General features: G+C 43.8%; 1 protein-coding gene across 1 annotated transcript in view; it reads left to right on the plus strand.

The window, feature by feature from the left end:
* The window catches only part of LOC310773156 (TRAF2 and NCK-interacting protein kinase-like), a 175,727-nt gene that overhangs the window by 97,233 nt on the left and 58,494 nt on the right, over positions 1 to 20,000 (plus strand). Inside the window, exons 3-5 of the mRNA XM_083633066.1 lie at positions 7,672 to 7,728; positions 10,449 to 10,574; positions 12,355 to 12,465. Of these exons, the coding sequence (XP_083489192.1) occupies positions 7,672 to 7,728; positions 10,449 to 10,574; positions 12,355 to 12,465 (294 nt within the window). The remainder of the gene's footprint in view (positions 1 to 7,671; positions 7,729 to 10,448; positions 10,575 to 12,354; positions 12,466 to 20,000) is intronic.

A 20,000-nucleotide genomic window follows, 5' to 3' on the forward strand; every position in this document is an offset into this window, starting at 1 on the left:
AACACGGTCCTGCATCTCAAGTAACTCTGCCTCACTGGGAAACTGTTTCAGCGTCCAGCATTCACACAGACGATAGGTGGACATTTGGATTACAGGGTAATGATGCTCCAAAAGATAATAACTGCAAAATAGAGGAGTTTGAGCATGCTCAATGTGATTTCCATATTTTTAAATGAAGGTTGATGGATTTCTCTTCTCTTTTTTCCCCCATATTTTATTTTGTAATTTTCAGAACATAGAAAACAAAAACAGGCTCAGACAAAAAACTAAAACAAACAAAACATACATATACCTTACATTAATGTTACAACATGGCGCTACCAGCCGCATCAAGTGCCTATGTGCTTGTAACAAATGTGCGTGGAATCCCACGCAAGGGGTCCATGAGAAGTCAGCTGAGCAAGTTACTTGTCACTCTTAACCTCATCTAAGTAGGCTAGAAATGGGTCCCAGATAATTGTGAATTTCCTAAATGAATTGGTCCTCAGGAACCGGAGTCTCTCCATATGTATAACCGAGACCATGTCCATCAGCCACAGCTGAAAAGAAGGTGGAGAGCGGGACTTCCACTCCTTCAGAATGAGTCTCTTGGCGATAGTCATCCCCTGCGTCAGAGACTGTTGTACACCCGTAGGGAGGGGCAGAGAGGATTCTGAGCAGCCGAAGATGGCGAGTTCCGCCTCCAGCTGAAGGGTTATCTTATAGGCCTTAGAGTACCAATCAAATATTTAATATTTTGGCCCAGAATCCAGATAGTGAAGGACAAAAGCAAAAAGCATGGGACAGTGTACCCTCTGACACCCAACACCTACCACATAGTGACGAGACAGAAGGGTAGATCCTGTGCAATCTGGACTGAATAATTAAGACGATGAGTGACCTTAAATTGGATCAGTTGGTGTCTGCTGTTAACTGAGCAGAGTTGGACTACAGATAGACTCTTGTCCCATATCATTTCAGACAAGTCAACATCAAGTTCCTCCTGCCACGCCTCCCTAATCCTTTCAGTAGGGGCCCTGATACAGTCATCAAACAGACACACAAATCTAGAGATAAGGTGCCTGGATTGAGGGGGGATCAACATCACATCAAAAAAAGCATGTTCATTTGGGAGAACTACAAAATTACAAATCTTGGATCGAACATAGTTCCTGACCTGTAGGTATCTGGTGTGTGGATTTCTCTTAAGTGATGTACAACAAAATACCTAAGAATGATATGCTTGTACAATCCATACTAGTGCGCCTGTGTTCTTTCAGTTCAAATGACAGGCCAGGCAACAGTTACAGTATGAATGATACAATCCCCCTCATCATGGCCTATTGGTAACCCTGGTCTAATAACTTTTTAACCACAAGGCACAGCTCTTGAATAGAGTCTGAGTGTTGTTTTTTCCTGCCTGGGAAAACAGCAGTTAACCACTTTGATGTTAACCAAATGGCACAATTAAATACTAAATATTAGAGCTAAAACCACTCACCTAATGTATCTGTTCATGCAGTTTTGTTGTTAAATGTGTTTAGTGCGATATGGATGTTGGTGTGAGCAGCAGATTGACTTATAACTGCAGGAAATATATTGTGTTGTCATCATTTTGGCCTAGCCTGTAGCACTTGTCAGAGTAAACAATGCAGGGTGTTGCAGTCTAGTTTCTATTTGACTGTATATTTATGTTTTATTGCACCTACAAGGCTGTATATGTTTTGATTTTAATGAAAGAAATACTTTACCAACCATTTATTTGATGTTATTTTGCAAGTAGCCTGCATGTTAAAACATTGAATTCCTTTGCTTGCAAGGTTGCTGTACCTGGTGTGATGACTGAAGCCCAAACAAAGACAAAACAAGATAAAAGTCTCACCACAATCACAACTACGACTCTTATCTCTCTTCTGCAAGACACTCAACCACAAAACACACAACGCAGAGCACTCCAACCGGGTGTGGAGGAGAGGTGCCTGTCTGCTTCGGGCGCAGAGTTACAATCTATTAAATATATCTATAAAAATTTATAAAAGTTCATGGTAAACGACAAGCAATGTTATGATAATATGAATATGACTGAATATGACTTGTGTAATGGTTAAAAAAATCTGTGAAATAAGCATGTGACCTGTTTTGACCCCACCTCTCAAAGCATCTGAATTGAGAAGCAGAATCAGAATACTGTAGTTAAAATCCAAACGATACCCAACCCTACTTAGGGAAAGGGTTTGGTCAAGGTTAAATTAAAAAATATTCGCTAAAAGTGACACTTGGAATTGAACCCTTACTCTCCACTAATGTGACAGGGTTTATAGTCGTGTCTCCTTCGTCTAACCCTTTGGTGCTGGGAAAACGTAATGTTACCCTGTAGAAAAGGCCCTCTCGCCGACTGATGAAACCATGCGCGGAACACCCATGTGCATGGTTTCATCCCGATTCAAACCGGCGACCTAACAATGATGTCACTGCAACTGTGAAGTCATTGATGATGTCATAAGTGATATCAAAGGTGCAGCTGTGATGTCATCGGTGGATATCATACATGCCAAGGTATAAATAAGGTATCCCCGTCCCCGTGGTTCTTCCTATCGGTCATCTGTGGCGAGTTCCCATTTAAATAATCCAGCACAAAAGAAGCGGAAGCTACAGCTTCCCTACATACCCCTTTACATGCCACCAACACGTCATTTGCTGTTAACATGTCGGGTTCATTTCCTGTTTTTCTGTGAGATCAGGTGAGTGTTTTCAACGTGTTAGCAGAAGTCACAGTGAAAAGGTTGTCTCAGTCCTCGCTCTGTCATGTTTGCTTGTAGAGCTCTGAGCCAACTGGGTTTCAGCTGCCATTAGTGTTCAGCTCACTCATGTTCATGTAGGCCTCGCTATTCACGGCCGGCTAGTCTGAGCTGTGAGGCATGAGAGAGAAAGAGATGGAGGGAGGGAGAGAGGGGGAGGGGGTGAGAGAGAGGGAGAGAGTGCGACAATGAAAGTGAATAAGCGAGACATCTAGGGAGAGCGAGAGAGGAGAAATAATGAAAGGCATAAATATAGGAGATTGAGAGACGAGCGTTAGATAATGAGAGAGAGAGAGGGAGAGAGAGAGAGAGAGAGACTGCAGATCTAGGTCAGAGAGACAGAGTAGTCAACAAACAAGTGGAGGAAGGGACGAGCAAGCCCGCCAGGCTGCTTGTTCTGAATGGGATGGATCAGGGAGAGGTTGGGCTGTCCTTAAAGCAGATGGACATGAGAGAGAGAGACAGACAGAGAGAGAGAGAGAGAGAGACAGACTGACAGACAGAGACAGACAGACAGACAGACTGACTGACTGACTGACAGACAGACAGAGACAGACAGACTGTTAGACACAGACAGACATCAGTCAGACAGACACAGAGAGACTGACAGACAGACAGACTGACAGAGACAGACTGGCAGACACAGACAGATAGACAGAGAGAATTGTTCTGATCTAATATACAGTAAAATCCTGTTGTTTTTTCCGTCATGATTGTAATCATTTAATCCACTACAATTTTGTTATCCCACAATTCTGAGCCGAGTCGCTTATCCCAGTTGTTTTGATATAATCGTTATGTATATAGGCCGTAAACTGCTTTGGCAATATGGATTCCTTTTGACAGATTGTGCCACTAAAGCATCTTTGAATATGCAAATAAATGAACTGAGAGAGGAGACAGAGACAGACACTGCTGATATTATATATAATGTATATATATATATATACCGTATATATATATAACCCCGTCCTTTCTTGGTCATTTAATAAGGGCGGGTGACATTAGCGCTCTGAGAGGAAGAGAGGGATGATGGGAGGGAGTGAGGTTGTCAGGTGGCTCAGAGTAATGACTCTTTATCCAGCTCCCATGATATTTGTGTCTAATATCATTTTGACACCTTCTCTCTCTCTCTCTCTCTCTCTCTCTCTCAGTCACTGTCTATGTCCCTCAGTCATTCTTCTCTCCCCCCTCCCTCTAAATGTCTCTCTACATATGTGTGGGTGTTCGTAAGAGAGCTCTTCTGTCTACATGAGTAGTGGAAAAAGAAGACATCTGTGTTTGTGTGTGTGTGTGTGTGTGTGTGTGTGTGTGTGTCCGCGTGCGTGTGTGTGTGTGTGTGTGTGTCTGTGCGTGTGTCCGTGCGCACGCGTGTATGTGTGTGTGTGTGTGCGTGTGTTTGTGTGTGTGTGTATGTCTGTGTGTGTGTATGTGTGTGTCTGTGCATGTGCGTGTGTGCGCGCGCGCGTGTGTGTGTGTGTGTGTTGTATGAAGGCAGAGGTTCTTGTCCATAAGTGGCTGTAATGCCTTTGTTGCCCTGTAACAAAGCCAGGGCTTGTGCTGTTGGAATTGGGACAGTCTGATCCTAATGAGAAATCCCTGCTCAATCTTTCCAGCTCTTCCACTTGCACACAATCTGGTGTGTGTGGGTCTGTGTGTATGTGTCTGTGTGTGTGTGTGTGTGTGTGTGAGAGAGTGTGTGAATTGTGACGCAATGAATTATCATATTAAGTTCCTTATAGTTATTAATCATCTTTTTTGTTCAGAAGAGTGATTTAATGAGAAATGTAAGTAATTTAACTCGTGACTTTAAACGCCTCACTCAGGGACCTCGGCTAATGACAACTGCTGCTGGACATTAGAGTTGTGGCAACCCACCAAAAGTAGAAGTTTTGTTGTGAAATCTGAGATACACATCATCTGAAAACAATATCTTACAAAATGATGCTAGCCTACTGTAGCACCAAATTAAAACAAACTGCAGTGCTTCTTTGAAAGATGGTAAATAAGGGCCTTAGGAATAAAAACCTCTGTCTCGCTCCAAAGACGGCTGACAAGTTTCTATGTTGTTATCATCTGAAAGCAACAGAAAGGTGCCGTTTAGCCAGTCTGTCCATTTAACACATTGACTGCCAGCCCTTTTTTCAATGCTGTAGGTAGGTTCTGCCAGTTTTTTTTTTGAGGATTCTGGCTCATTTTACAAGAGCCGAGGATTCTTTTCTGTTAAGACTTCGTGAACACCAATCATCTAAAAAGAACTAATATAATGTGTGCTTTCTCTGTCTAAAAGAGTTAGTTTGTAGAGTTAGTAGTTATGTAAGCATTAGCAGTTGAATACAGCATGGTTTCAGCGTCAGAAAAATTATTCAGAGATAAACGGCTTTTTGTGAAATTCGATAGAACAGTCACTTTAACCATTCATTTTTGGCATCAGTAAGAGTCAGACATCTAAACAATAGTTTTGAACAGTAATTTCCTCCATAACAGCAGGAAACCCCCCTCTGCTTCCAACTCCTCCCTCCGTGTGTGTTCTCCTCCTGCCTCCCTGGCTCTCCAGCGGGCGTGTCACAACGAAGTTGCTGCTGCCTGGCTGCTGCCTGTTTGCGCGGCCGCTGTTTGAGGAAGTCTGGGTGGACTCGCTCGTTTCGTGGAGTTTTGGTTGAGAGCTTTGATGCGATTCTGGTCATATTTATGCTGCGTGTTTCAAAGTGTGCATCCAATCTATTCTTGGAACCCCCCACCGTTGCCACCGCTGTGCATCAGCGCGAAAGTGAAAGCGTTTTCGCCATCAATTTTACAGTATGAGAACGGCTTCCTCGCGCTTTTCCGTCCAGTTTTGGGTCGCCTCTTTCTACTGTGGAGAGACATGTCGACACTCAGTGGGTCTGTAAAATAGATTATACACATTCAATACCTCCAATTCTGGTGTAGGAGACGTAAAAGGGGTTGATCGATGTCCCACCGTCAAAAAAAAAAAATGTTTATGTAAGCCGAGATATCTCGTCCTTGGCACTCAACGGTTGGATTATGTAAGCCGAGATATCTCGTCCTTGGCACTCAACGTGTTAATACTTATCGAATAAACTCCAGCTATTCACAAGCTACTCATCATGTAAAGTGAGTATTTGGCGAGCCTGCGCGCCCAATTGATCTGTCAAAAGGATGTAAAAATAGCATGTGAAGCAGTGAAGGATTGACTGTCAATGTCAACTTTAGCAATAATATTCCTATCCTCAATATCCATATCTGTTCCTGTAGCATTCCTATCTGTTCCTGTAGCATTCCTATCCTCAATATCCCTATCTGTTCCTGTAGCATTCCTATCTGTTCCTGTAGCATTCCTATCCTCAATATCCCTATCTGTTCCTGTAGCATTCCTATCTGTTCCTGTAGCATTCCTATCCTCAATATCCCTATCTGTTCCTGTAGCATTCCTATCTGTTCCTGTAGCATTCCTATCCTCAATATCCCTATCTGTTCCTGTAGCATTCCTATCTGTTCCTGTAGCATTCCTATCCTCAATATCCCTATCTGTTCCTGTAGCATTCCTATCCTCAATATCCCTATCTGTTCCTGTAGCATTCCTAGCGTGTCCCTGGCTTCTGTTGTGGCTCCAGTTCTCATTATCAGACCAAAGCCCTCAGGAGGCACCTCAGGCCCAGGCCCTTAATACCATCTGCTTTATAACAACTCCACGAAGAAAACAAACTGCCCTTGTTTAGTGTGTGTATCCAATGCCTGTGTATGAATGTGTGTGTGTGTGAATCTGTATGTGATTGTTTGTGCTGCTTCTAAGCTGTTCTTCTCAGACTGTAAGATACTAATCAGTCAAGTCCAGACAGGTGGAAGTAATAGCCATCAGTTGTTAAGCTTCTCCAGCCCCGTTAGCTTCATTAGCTAATCACAGCAACAGATGCTCTGTTGCAAACCGACCACTAGGGCTTTCTCCTTGGCCCCTATCTTCCAGTCTCCCGGCTCCTCAGCCCCCTCAGGCTTCTGCCTAGCCTAGATATTATAGACTCCATGCTCTAACGATTGGTGTTCTTCTATGTGTTTGTTCATTTGTCCACACATCTCAAGCGATATCTCAGACCCCGCTGACCAAATTTGGACATTTGGAGGAATGCTGCATCTCACAAGCCTGGTTAAAACCATTGGGATCCGCGTGAACTTACATTGTGTTTCATTCTGTGGATCCGTCTGGACTCTGAGCTGTGCACAGTCATTTCAGTGGGTGGAAGTAGCCACAGTCCTTCAGCCAATCAGTGTTGGATCCAGTCAAATCCAAATCCACTCGGAAGAACAGTGAAAATATCTTTTTCACAAGAAACTCCAATGTTGCATACTCCTGTTCTTATTTAATTGTTGTTATTGAGTCTATTTCTGCAATAACTGCACTTTATGACTGTTTAAACTCGACAAGAATTCGCAGATTATTTTTCTAATCGATTAATCATTTACAATAATTTTTAAGGAAATAAACACTAAAATTCTCTTCTTCCAGCTTCTTAGATGTGAATATTTTCTGGTTTCTTTGGTCTTTCATGATGGTAAACTGATTGTCTTTGGGTTGTGGACTGTTGGCCAGGACAAGAAGACATTTGAGGATGTTATCCTGGGCTTTGGAGAAAACATTTATTGATATTTTTCACCATTTTGTGACATTTTATAGACCAAACAACTAATCAATCAGTTAAGAAAATAATCGACAGATTAATCAACAACGCAAATAATTGTTAGCTGCAGCTCTAGCTTTAAGTGGTTTCTTCTTTGTAAAGTATTAATTTTTCTCTCTTCTCTCCTCTTTCTTACTCTTTCCTCCTTACTCTGCCTTTTTGTGTTTCTCTCTCTCTCTCGCTCTCTCTCTCTCTCTCTCTCTCTCTCCTTCCTCCAGGGTCGCCATGTTAAGACAGGGCAGCTGGCAGCCATCAAGGTCATGGATGTCACTGGTGTAAGACACACACGCACGTTCATGCACACCCACACACACACACACACACACACACACACATACCCATGCAGAGCAAATGATATCAAGTGACTATATACCGTCGTAGTCCATGTCATCTAATTATGAGCGATGAGTCAGTGCTGGCGTGTGCGCGTGTGTGTACTGTATGTGTGTGTGTGGTATGTGTGTGTGTGTGTGTGTGTGCGCGTGTGTGTGTGTGATGTGGCAGAGAGGAAATGAGGACAGGCCTATTGCCATGGTAATATTAGCTGGAGGTATTAGGACAGCAGTGAGGTCTCTCTCAGGCTTGTCTGTAAAGCAGGAGGGACTCTCAGCTATATTTAGAGCTCCTCTCACCTTCACACATCCCGCTCTCAGCTGCCAGCTAAACAATGAAGCACTGGAGGAAGGAATGAATTGATAAGGACTGAATGAATCACGAAGGCAATGAACAAACATGTGAAGCAAGCTATATCCAAATGAAGGAATCAATAACCAAATGGACGGATCACCTGTCCAGCGCAAACCTCAATACAGTACCTCCACATTTGGCATATATTTTTCTTTCTCATAAATGGACTAAGTGGGTACCCAACATTATCCTGTGAAAGTTTCAGGTACTTTGGACCAGTGAAAGATGTTCAAATTGGATGAAACCAAACCCTGTATATCATCTCATTAATGTTAAAATTGGAATGTGTTTTTTTCTTCCTAGTGAAAAATAGCTTTTTTGAAGGCTTTGTCAATGAATAAACAAATCAGGGAATGAAGGTATGAATGATTGAGGAGTGAACAAATTAACTATGAAATACTGTCAGAGAAATGGATGTGTTGTTTAATGAATTAAGAATAAATCCAGGGGAAAAACAGGAGACTGTTAAGTAAATGAGCCGCTACTGTACCAAATCACTTTAATAAAAACAAGTGCCTTTGTTTCCTCGCTGATTAACAGTAAATTGAAGTAATCGAGGCGCAATTTTTTAATGTTGTGGATAATGAATGAGAAATTAGGCTTTTAAGCAAACAACTGTTACCATAACAACTCGTTTCCAACAACTGCTATTGATTTCAGTGGCAATAAACTACTAAACGAAAGTAATTAAGTAGTCATTTTTGTTCTTGTGGATGATTTGGAACACAGCTGTGTTTTCAGCAGTTTAATATGATAAATGTAAATACATCAACAGCTCTATTTGTTTTTCTCTGTCCCTTTGCTTTTAAAATGTTGAGAGAGGTCACAGATGTCAAGGTTTGATGCCTGTTGATGAAGCGATATGACACGAGAGGGGAGACATGTTGTACTTTATATATAATATGAGGATATACATGTATGTATATATATATATATATATATATATATATATATATATATATATATATATATATATATATATATATATATAGACGGCTTTACCTTGACAACAAAAACATTCTTCTAAATTGAACCCCACCTCACTTCCTGTTGCAGTGTTTTACAGAAGAAAAAATACATAAGGTGGAGGAGTGAACATTCTGTGAAAACGGTCTATAAGGGTTAATATGTCACTTGTATAAGTTTAGAAAAAAATTGAGACGGTCAAAGTAACCATTTAGACCCTTGTGTGCTCAGTTTATCAAAAATAACGGCTATTTAGAAATCTGGTTTTCGTTGTTGAGATCTGAAGAACCAGGACGAGTCAGTCACTTCAGCTGACAGAAGCCGGGCTCTGAGAGCAGCACGGCCGGGTGAACATAGCGTTGTCATAGGGGGAGAAAACAACCAAATTATATGATTTGTGCAGCTCTGTGGTGATTAGCTAATACCTCCGCATTCAAAAGGTTTTTTACTGAGATAGTACGAGGTCTCCTAATTCTCTCAAACACCCGCTCTCGTAATGAAGACTAGTAAAAACACACTCAATAAATAAGTTCAAAAAAAAAAAAAAGCAGTTTGTTCAAACTCACGGTTTTTCCAAGGCACTTTGGCGAACATGTTTGCCTGGTCATCAATGCAGGCTGTAGTACGCTATCCTTGGCTGCAGCCGACAGAGCCTGTTATCGTTCGTGATTTGTTTTTATTGATTAGGGGACAATGACGTGGCTGGATAGCTACCCTGTCTTGTTAAACATACTGTAAATTATATGTACTCTGTGTCAGCCGTACGCAATGTTATTGACTTTGAAAGTTGCTAGCATAGCTTTCTGGCTGCGGATATTGCGTCCCATTGGGTTCGTCCTATTTACTGGAGCAGTGAACAACGTTTCCATTCCATGAGATGCTGACGGGATGGTAATGATTGTGCCAGGTATTAGTCGGTTGCCCGTGTAATGGACACCTCCTCGGGCATTAACCCTTACTTAACGTTTAAATAAATAGAATCAATGTTTCCCCTTGAACAGCTGAGAAAGTGGTGGACACTGTAAATTGTTAGCACTGTGAAGATGATACAATTCGTAGGTGGTGGTAATACAACATTTAACGATGCCAAGTGCCATAAAACACAGAAGAAGAAGAACCTGAGAAAACGGAAGTGCTGTGGGGTTTTAACTATTGTGCAACACATAGGTGAAAACCGTCTATAGGTATACATATATATATATATATCCGGACAGGAGTCAACCCACAGAGCCCAGTCCCTCCACGAACCAACTGTTCTATAATATTCCTTTGCTTGTGTGTGTGTGTGTGTGTGTGTGTGTGTGTGTGTGTGTGTGTGTGTGTTTGTGTGTATGTGTCTCAGGATGAAGAAGAGGAGATCAAGGCAGAAATCAACATGCTGAAGAAGTACAGTCACCATCGGAACATTGCCACCTACTATGGAGCCTTCATCAAGAAAAACCCTCCTGGCATTGATGACCAGCTATGGGTACGTGTGTGTGTGTGTGTGTGTGTGTGTGTGTGTGTGTGTGTGTGTGTGTGTGAGACTGTGTGTGTGTGCGTGAGAAGCAGAGAGATAGGAACAAAGATGGCCGTAGCGTTTCAGAGAATCTCGTGCCGAGCAGTGCAGAATGCACTGACTTCCCATTCGTCTTGGTTAGCCTAGATTATGTGGTTTGGTGACTATGTGTGAAAGACAAAGACGAAGAAGAGAGTGTGAGTGTGTGTGTGTGTGTGTGTGTGTGTGTGTGTGTGTGTGTGTGTGTGTGTGTGTGTGTGTGTGTGTGCGTGTGCGTGTGCGTGTGTGCGTGCGTGCGTGCGTCGGATATGAAGGCTATCAGTGGTGTGAGTGTTTGGTTGGCTGGCTGCTGCAATAAATCATATGTTAACGTGATCTAAGGGAGCTCTCTCTTCTCTGATCCTGTAACATTCATCACACAACAATAGGACACATGCACAGTACACACACACACACACACACACAAACACGCACACGCGCGTGCGCACACACACGCGCGCACACGCATGCATATAAACACAGCAGATCTACTGCCTGCATAATTCCCCCTGACTCAACAGCTGCCTGTTTTGCCTGTGTGTGTGTGTGTGTGTGTGTACTTTAAGTATGTGAGTAAGTGAGCAACGTTAGTCCCGTTGTGTATGTACATTATCTGCATGCGTGTGTGTGTGTGTGTGTGTGTGTGTGTGTGTGTGTGTGTAACCTCAATGAGGGAGGATTGCCTATTGTTCTTCTGCTTCCTCTATCCCTCTAATCCAGAGAGATGATGAGGGGAGCTTGAAGCAGAGCCAGAATTGACCAGCTGAACTTTTGGCCACAAATCTGCGGGGAGAGGAGAGGAGAGGAGAGCAGGCAAGAGAGGAGAACAGAACAGAGGAGAGGAGAGGAGAGCAGACTAGAGCAGAGGAGAGCACAGCAGAGGAGAGCAGACAAGAGCAGAAGAGAGCAGAGCAGTGGATAGGAGAGCAGACAAGAGCAGAGGAGAGGGGAAGAGAGGGGGAGTGAGAAAGACAGAGAGATAGACTGAGAGACATACAGCATACAGTATTCACTCATGCAGTGTTTATGTGTCTGTGTGCTGTTAACTTGTATTACGCTCCCCATATTACTAATACTATTACAGTAATATGATTATGGCAACTGTGTACAGTATACATACACTACTCTCTTCATATGCATGTACAGCACATGGAAGAAAACCTTCTAGTCAATTCACATGCATAGGTAACGATTATATAAAAACACAATATCCAAGAGAAAGTTTCAGTACTTTGATGATGCGACTCCGAAAAAACTCGAAATGTTCTCTTCTTCGGTATTATGACTTTTATAAAATGATTACATTTAGTTTTGGAACTTACTTGATTAAATTGATTAGTTGATTGACAGAAATTAATCGATTGTGTCAAGTTTTTTTATTTAGTTTTTATTTTTATCAAGTAAAAATAGTAAACATTTGCTGGTTACAGCTTCACAAATGCTAAGACAAATGTTGCTTTTCTCCATTTCAGTAAATAACAAAGACATTTGAAGCATCACTTTGAGCTGTGGGACATTGTTGGTCATTTATCATTATTTTTGACATTTTATAGACTGATTAATTGATCAAATGATCATTAGCTTAATCGATTATACATAATCTTGCATAATGTGATCGGCATGGCCGGAACGTGTCTTAGACCAATCAGGTTGCTCGGCTGAAACGACACATTGTATGAGATCTAATAATGAAAGTTGTCTCTGTGCGTAGCTGGTGATGGAGTTCTGTGGAGCGGGCTCGGTGACGGACTTGATCAAGAACACCAAAGGCAATTCTCTGAAGGAGGAGTGGACCGCCTACATCTGCCGAGAGATCCTCAGGGTGAGCCTCCATGTTTCCACGTCCTAACTTCATCTATCAAAACATTCTTCAAGTCATGAAATCTCCACAGTGTGCAGTGTAGTCTCGTCTGTCCACTGTGAAGCAGCAGTAGCCTGGAGTTTATTTGAACGTTTCAAACTTGTGTGATACTTAGCAACCGAGGTGTGAAGATTCATAGTTGAAAGTAGGTTTTCACATCAAAGAACTTTTACCTCCTTTCCTTTTATCAATAAGTTCAGAGTACAGAACAGACATGATTTGTAGAAAAAAAAATATTCTCGAATTCTATAAACTGTGACAAAAAACTATCTTGCACAAGTATGGTAAAAAAAACCCTGAGGCAACAGAGACACGGGGAACACAGCATGAAAAACACGCATCCATACTACAGCACTTGTTGACGGGATCTCCTACTGCAGTGATACTCAACTTGCGGCCCCCGGGCCACATGCGGCCCGGGGGCCCCTCTGTGGCCCGCGATGGAATTTCAAACCCCCCCCCCACTTTTTTTTTTTCTTTTCTTTTTTACAGTGCACCTGAATGCAACATGCAAGATACCCGCTGAATAAGTGTCCAAATGTTCATGTCATTCTGGCCAATACTCTACTTCTGTTACAACATTTCAGTCTGGAATATGGAATATCTTTCAATAATCTATGATTTAGCTGCTAAATTGTCAAATACCGCCGTCTGCTCGCTACCCAGGCACTTATGTATGCCTACTTAACCTAACTAACTATCCGGTGTGCACAACATTGTCCGGCTGACACCCCAAAAACCTACAATCCGCTACAGAAAAATGTATATTGTTTGTTTATTAACTGGCCCCTGGCCTTCTATCATTTCACGAAAGTGGCCCCCGGACAAAGCAAGTTGAGTATCCCTGTCTTACTGTATATTGAGATATTGATTGTAATGATTTTCCTTCATAGCTCTATTATTCTGTCTGTTTTCTATTGAATAGAATATAATCTATTCTATTGATTGTATTCTATATTTTTATGTTTTTTTTTATTACTGTGCTTCATATTACCACTGGTATGGTATCTGTTAATTGAGTGAGTGAGCAAAAATTGTGTTCGACCACAGCTATGCCATTTTACGTACGATCGGCCTGAATCTTTCAGGAAGTGTAAAGAGGTTTTTTTTACGACGTAATTAGGCCCGACTAAATGGCCAAAAATGGCTAATTCGTGGCCAAAATGAGTCACAGGTTCAGCACCATGGAGAGCTCCAGAGTGGAGGAGCAGTGGAGGAGCACACAGGTGAGCAGAGCTGGAATCAGCCAGGGAAGTGGACTATGAAAACCCTCTTGTGAGACAGAGGAGAGGCTGCATCACTAAATGGCCAGTCACACAGGCATTCCGTTAGTTGTCACAGTTTTTCATGGTGTTTCACACAAACCTTCTTTGATAGAAATCGCCTGTTTGCCTGCCAACATATCAGTATTTTAGTGTGATGTAATTTCATGAATTGTATCTGCTTGGTGAATCTCTACCACATCATATATCTCTATATCCGTGTGGCTTTTTGTGCAAAAGGTGTACAGCCTCCAACAGAAAGCGCTATCACTACATCTTGTCAATTACACGCAGCGCTGCTCCAAACTGAGGCAACAACGATTTCCTGTCATCCTCTTTTCTTCTCCTTCTCTCCCCTCATCTCTCTCCTCTCGTCTCATTTTGTGATCTCTGCTCCCCCTCTCTGTCTCTGGCCTTTGTCCTTTTATACTCTCTCTCCATCCCTCTTTTTGGGTGGTTTTGTTGTCCTTTTCCCACTTGACTTCTATCTCTTCCATCTCTGCATTCTGTCCTTTTTAACTTTCTTTGGGTGCGTTTGTAAATAGTCACTCTTGAGTGCCAGAGTGCACTCTGGCACAAACTGGACCGTTCGTAAATTGTGAGCGCTGTTGGAATATACTGTTCGTTATTCAGAGCGCTACGTACACTCTCAGAGCGGCACACTGAGGAGACGGAGCAGCAAAGCAGACCAAGAGCAGATCAACAGCTAAAATGGCCGTCCAGCGAAATGCTCACAATGCACACAGAGGAAGAGAATAGAAGGGAGGAGAGGAGCGGAGAGCACAGGAGAGCGCCTTGCGATACCTCTTGTTATGATTTGGCGCGATATAAGTATAAAATTGATTGATTGAAGATTGAGCGGTTTATGTGTAACAGTTATTGTAGCACCAAAGGAAAGCTTTTCTTTTATTATCCATTTCAGAACTGACAGTTGACCCGTCTTTTAATACAGAAAGAGCACGCTCTACCTCTTTGAACAGCCGTGCTCTCATTTTAGTGTAGAGCGTCAGATTGGGGCAGCTGGGGATTGAACTCAGAACCTTCGGCATGGGAGGCAGATGCTCTAGCCAGGAGGGTAGAACCCATGGGCTCTAGCATCTGTTGCTAGAGCGTCTCTTGAGGTCTCGGGGAGTGTGAGGTACAAACACACCCTTTCTGTGTTTTTTCTAACAAGCATCAATGGTGTATGATACAGTTCTCCAAAGAGGAAGAGATTGATAGTCTTTTATGTGTTGCAATGACACACAGAGAGCTGACATCATAATAATGAGATACATTAGCGCTGGTAGCCTGGTACAGAGGCATGCCATGGTACAGTACAGTAAGCTATGGTACAGAGGCATGCCATGGTACAGTACAGTAAGCTGTGGTACAGAGGCATGCCATGGTACAGTACATTACAGTAAGCTGTGGTACAGAGGCATGCCATGGTACAGTACAGTAAGCTATGGTACAGTACAGTAAGCTGTGGTACAGAGGCATGCCATGGTACAGTACAGTAAGCTGTGGTACAGAGGCATGCCATGGTACAGTACAGTAAGCTGTGGTACAGAGGCATGCCATGGTACAGTACAGTAAGCTGTGGTACAGAGGCATGCCATGGTACAGTACATTACAGTAAGCTGTGGTACAGAGGCATGCCATGGTACAGTACAGTAAGCTATGGTACAGTACAGTAAGCTGTGGTACAGAGGCATGCCATGGTACAGTACAGTAAGCTGTGGTACAGAGGCATGCCATGGTACAGTACAGTAAGCTGTGGTACAGAGGCATGCCATGGTACAGTACAGTAAGCTGTGGTACAGAGGCATGCCATGGTACAGTACAGTAAGCTGTGGTACAGAGGCATGCCATGGTACATTACAGTAAGCTGTAGTACAGAGGCATGCCATGGTACAGTACAGTAAGCTGTAGTACAGAGGCATGCCATGGTACAGTACAGTAAGCTGTGGTACAGAGGCATGCCATGGTACAGTACAGTAAGCTGTGGTACAGAGACATGCCATGGTACAGTACAGTAAGCTGTGGTACAGAGGCATGCCATGGTACATTACAGTAAGCTGTGGTACAGAGGCATGCCATGGTACAGTACAGTAAGCTGTGGTACAGAGGCATGCCATGGTACAGTACAGTAAGCTGTGGTACAGAGGCATGCCATGGTACAGTACAGTAAGCTGTGGTACAGAGGCATGCCATGGTACATTACAGTAAGCTGTGGTACAGAGGCATGCCATGGTACAGTACAGTAAGCTGTAGTACAGAGGCATGCCATGGTACAGTACAGTAAGCTGTAGTACAGAGGCATGCCATGGTACATTACAGTAAGCTGTGGTACAGAGACATGCCATGGTACAGTACAGTAAGCTGTGGTACAGAGGCATGCCATGGTACATTACAGTAAGCTGTGGTACAGAGGCATGCCATGGTACAGTACAGTAAGCTGTAGTACAGAGGCATGCCATGGTACAGTACAGTAAGCTGTAGTACAGAGGCATGCCATGGTACAGTACAGTAAGCTGTAGTACAGAGGCATGCCATGGTACATTACAGTAAGCTGTGGTACAGAGGCATGCCATGGTACAGTACAGTAAGCTGTGGTACAGAGGCATGCCATGGTACATTACAGTAAGCTGTGGTACAGAGGCATGCCATGGTACAGTACAGTAAGCTGTGGTACAGAGGCATGCCATGGTACAGTACAGTAAGCTGTGGTACAGAGGCATGCCATGGTACAGTACAGTAAGCTGTGGTACAGAGGCATGCCATGGTACAGTACAGTAAGCTGTGGTACAGAGGCATGCCATGGTACAGTACAGTAAGCTGTAGTACAGAGGCATGCCATGGATATTATAGGCGCCGTCAGCGATGGCTGCCTTTGCGTCTGCTCCGTGTAGGCTGTGCTGTTTTGTTGTTTTTTATGTCGTTCTGCTTTGTCTTTTCCTACCCACGTTAAGTGCGCTGTTATGTTATGATAGGAACGCTCTACTGAAGATTGGGAATAGCGGGACTCACCATTTTATGGACGATTTTGAGAGCTGGCCTTGTGAGATCCTCAGAGGCCTAAGTGCCGCTGCCGCTCCACTTGTGATTTCAACGCTGAGGAGAAAGTGGCGTCGGGGCTGCAGGGCTGGTACGAGGAAACAACTTAGAGCCAAGGGTAACCGTACACCGCTGCCAACCATACTCCTTGCCAATGTCCAATCCTTGGATAATAAACTGGACGAGATAAGAGCCAGGATCAGCTATCAGAGAGACGTGCGGGACTGCAACGTCCTCTGTTTTGTAGAAACATGGCTGTCTCCGTCCACCCCCGATGCTGCGATTCAACCAGCCGACTCGTTCACAGTACATCGCTTGGACAGAGACGATAAGTCGGGGAAAACTAGAGGCGGCGGAGTCTGTTTAATGACAAACAGCTCGTGGGTTAATCCTGGGAATGTTAAGGTCCTGTCCAGGGGCTGCTCCCCCGACCTAGAACATTTGGTGATCTTAGCCCGTCCTCACCATCTCCCCCGGGACACCTCTGCCGTGATTATCTACGCCGTTTACATCCATCCCGCTGCGAATACAGACACAGCACTGTCAACGTTACAGGATCTAATAAATAAGTTCTCAGACCGATATCCCAGGGCAGCTAACGTTGCTTTGGGCGACTTCAATAAGGCCAACCTAAAGAAAGTTATGCCTAACTTTCACCAGCACGTTAAATGCACCACGAGAGGAGACCGGACACTTGATCACTGCTATACTCCTTTCAAGGCGGGTTACAAGTCGTCCGTTCTACCTCCCTTTGGCAAAAGCGATCATTCTGCTGTACTTCTGCTGCCAAGATGTAAACAACTGGTCCAGTGCGTGCCTCCATCTTTGAGGCAGACGCGCAGATGGTGTGCGACATCGGACGATCAGCTGCGCGATGCGCTCGATGACGTCGACTGGAGTGTATTCGGGTCGCCCGCTGATGACGTCAATAGCTTCGTGAGCGGTTTCTCTGGATTCATTGAGAAAATCACTGATGATGTTGCCCCCATGGTGACTGTGAAAGTCCATCCAAATCAGAAGCCATGGGTGGATAAATCAGTGAGAAAGGCTCTGAGGTCCAGAACAGAGGCTCATAAAGAAAGCTTAAAAACAGGGAATAAGGAAGCATATAAAGTAGCTTCTTATGAGCTTAGGGCTGCCATAAAGGCAGCAAAAAAGCGTTTTGGCAACAAAGTTGAAACCCAACTGCATCAGAGAGACACTAGAAATATGTGGAAAAACATCAACATTATGACAGACTATAAAACCAAGTCAAACTCGGCAGTAAATGATCCTACATTAGCTGAGGATCTAAACGAGTTTTTTGCCCGGTTTGAAGACAGTGTCAGTTTAGATGACATCAACTCCCTGCAGGAGGCTATTGCCCCAGCATTAGCTTTAGCCAAGGAAGGAAAACCACCCACCTTCACTGTGCATGATGTGAGGCTAATACTGAAAGATGTAAATAGCAGGAAGGCCACCGGCCCTGATAACATCCCAGGCCGGGTGGTCAAAGCCTGTGCTGACCAACTAGCCCCAGTAGTCCATTCTATCTGGAAGGCCTCGCTAGAACAGGGCGATATCCCTCGAATATGGAAAGAGTCCATTATTGTCCCCATAGCTAAAAACAACAAGCCCAGTTGCCTAAATGACTACCGTCCCGTAGCTTTAACATCAATACTCATGAAGTGCTTCGAGACCCTGGTTAAGAACATGATTCTGAAACAACTTCCAGACTCCTTCGACCCCACCCAATTCGCCTACAAAAAGAACAGAAGCCCTGAGGATGCGATCTCCCATCTGCTGCATGCCACAAACTCACATCTGGACGCTGGGAAGGGGAATTACACACGGTGGCTGTGTGTGGACTTCAGTTCCGCCTTTAACACGATTGTTCCTCAGAGGCTCATCAAGAAGATGAGAGACCTGGAGATTACTCCATCTCTTCTCCCCTGGTACCTCAACTTCCTGACAGATAGGCCCCAGAGGGTGAGGTGGGGCAACAACAACATCACAGGCCCTCGGACCCTGAACATCGGTGCTCCCCAGGGCTGTGGACTGAGTCCATTGTTCTACCCCCTATACACTCATGACTGTGTGGCGACACACCCCTCAACCATCATAGGGAAGTTCGCAGACGATACAGTGGTGGTGGGGCTGATCTCAAATAATGACGAGACAGCCTATCGTGAGGAGGTGGAACACCTAACGTCCTGGTGCAAGGAGAACAATCTCCTACTGAATGTGACCAAGACGAAGGAGATGGTAATGGATTTTAGGCGGAGCAAGAGGACCCCACATCTACCGATTACGATCGACGGGACCCCAGTGGAAATAGTGGACAGCTACAAGTACCTGGGAGTACACATCAGTGGGGACCTGACATGGAGCGCTCATGTCTCTGCTCTGGTGAAGAAGACGGCAGGAAAGCTGTACCATCTCAGGAGGCTGAGGAAGCACACAAAATCCTCAGCCTTACTGAAAGCCTTCTACTTTGCCACAGTGGAGTCAGTGCTGACGGGCAGCATCACTGCCTGGTATGGCAACTGCAGCGGCAAGGACAGGAAGAGGCTGACTCGGGTCATAAAGGCCGCGGAGCGCACCACCCGCTCCACCTTGCCCCGCCTGGAGGACATTTACCTCAAACGTTGCAGAGCCAAGGCAACGAAAATAATGAAGGACAGCTCCCATCCAGGCCACCACTTGTTTGAGAGGTTGCGGTCTGGAGGGAGAATGAAACATCTAGCAGCTAAGACTGAGAGGATGAAGAACAGCTTCTTCCCTCAGGCCATTAGGGCCCTCGACAACCACAAATAGATTATATATATATACGGTATATATATATATATATATTATAATAATAGTGGTAATAGTGATATATATAATTAGAGCTATGCACTTTACATTAATCTATAGCACTATATTGTATTGCACTATAATTATTATTGCTGCTTATTACTGGTGAACTCTTGGCTTTTACCTAATTTTACCTAATTTAAATTTTATATTTTTTACTTTTTTACTAGCATTTGGTTCTTACTCTATTTGACTGCACTATGTTTTTAACTAATTTGATTGTACTGTTGTCTTGTCTGTCTTGTCTGTCTCTACATGTGCACAGTCTTGGAGTGGCTGCGGCCCTAATTTCACTGCTCATTACAACTGTGATGCTGTATGTGACAATAAAAACCTTGAACCTTGAACCTTGGTACAGTA

This window comes from Poromitra crassiceps (genome assembly GCF_964638095.1).
Source record: "Poromitra crassiceps genome assembly, chromosome: 3".
NCBI classification, from domain to species: Eukaryota; Metazoa; Chordata; class Actinopteri; order Beryciformes; family Melamphaidae; genus Poromitra; species Poromitra crassiceps.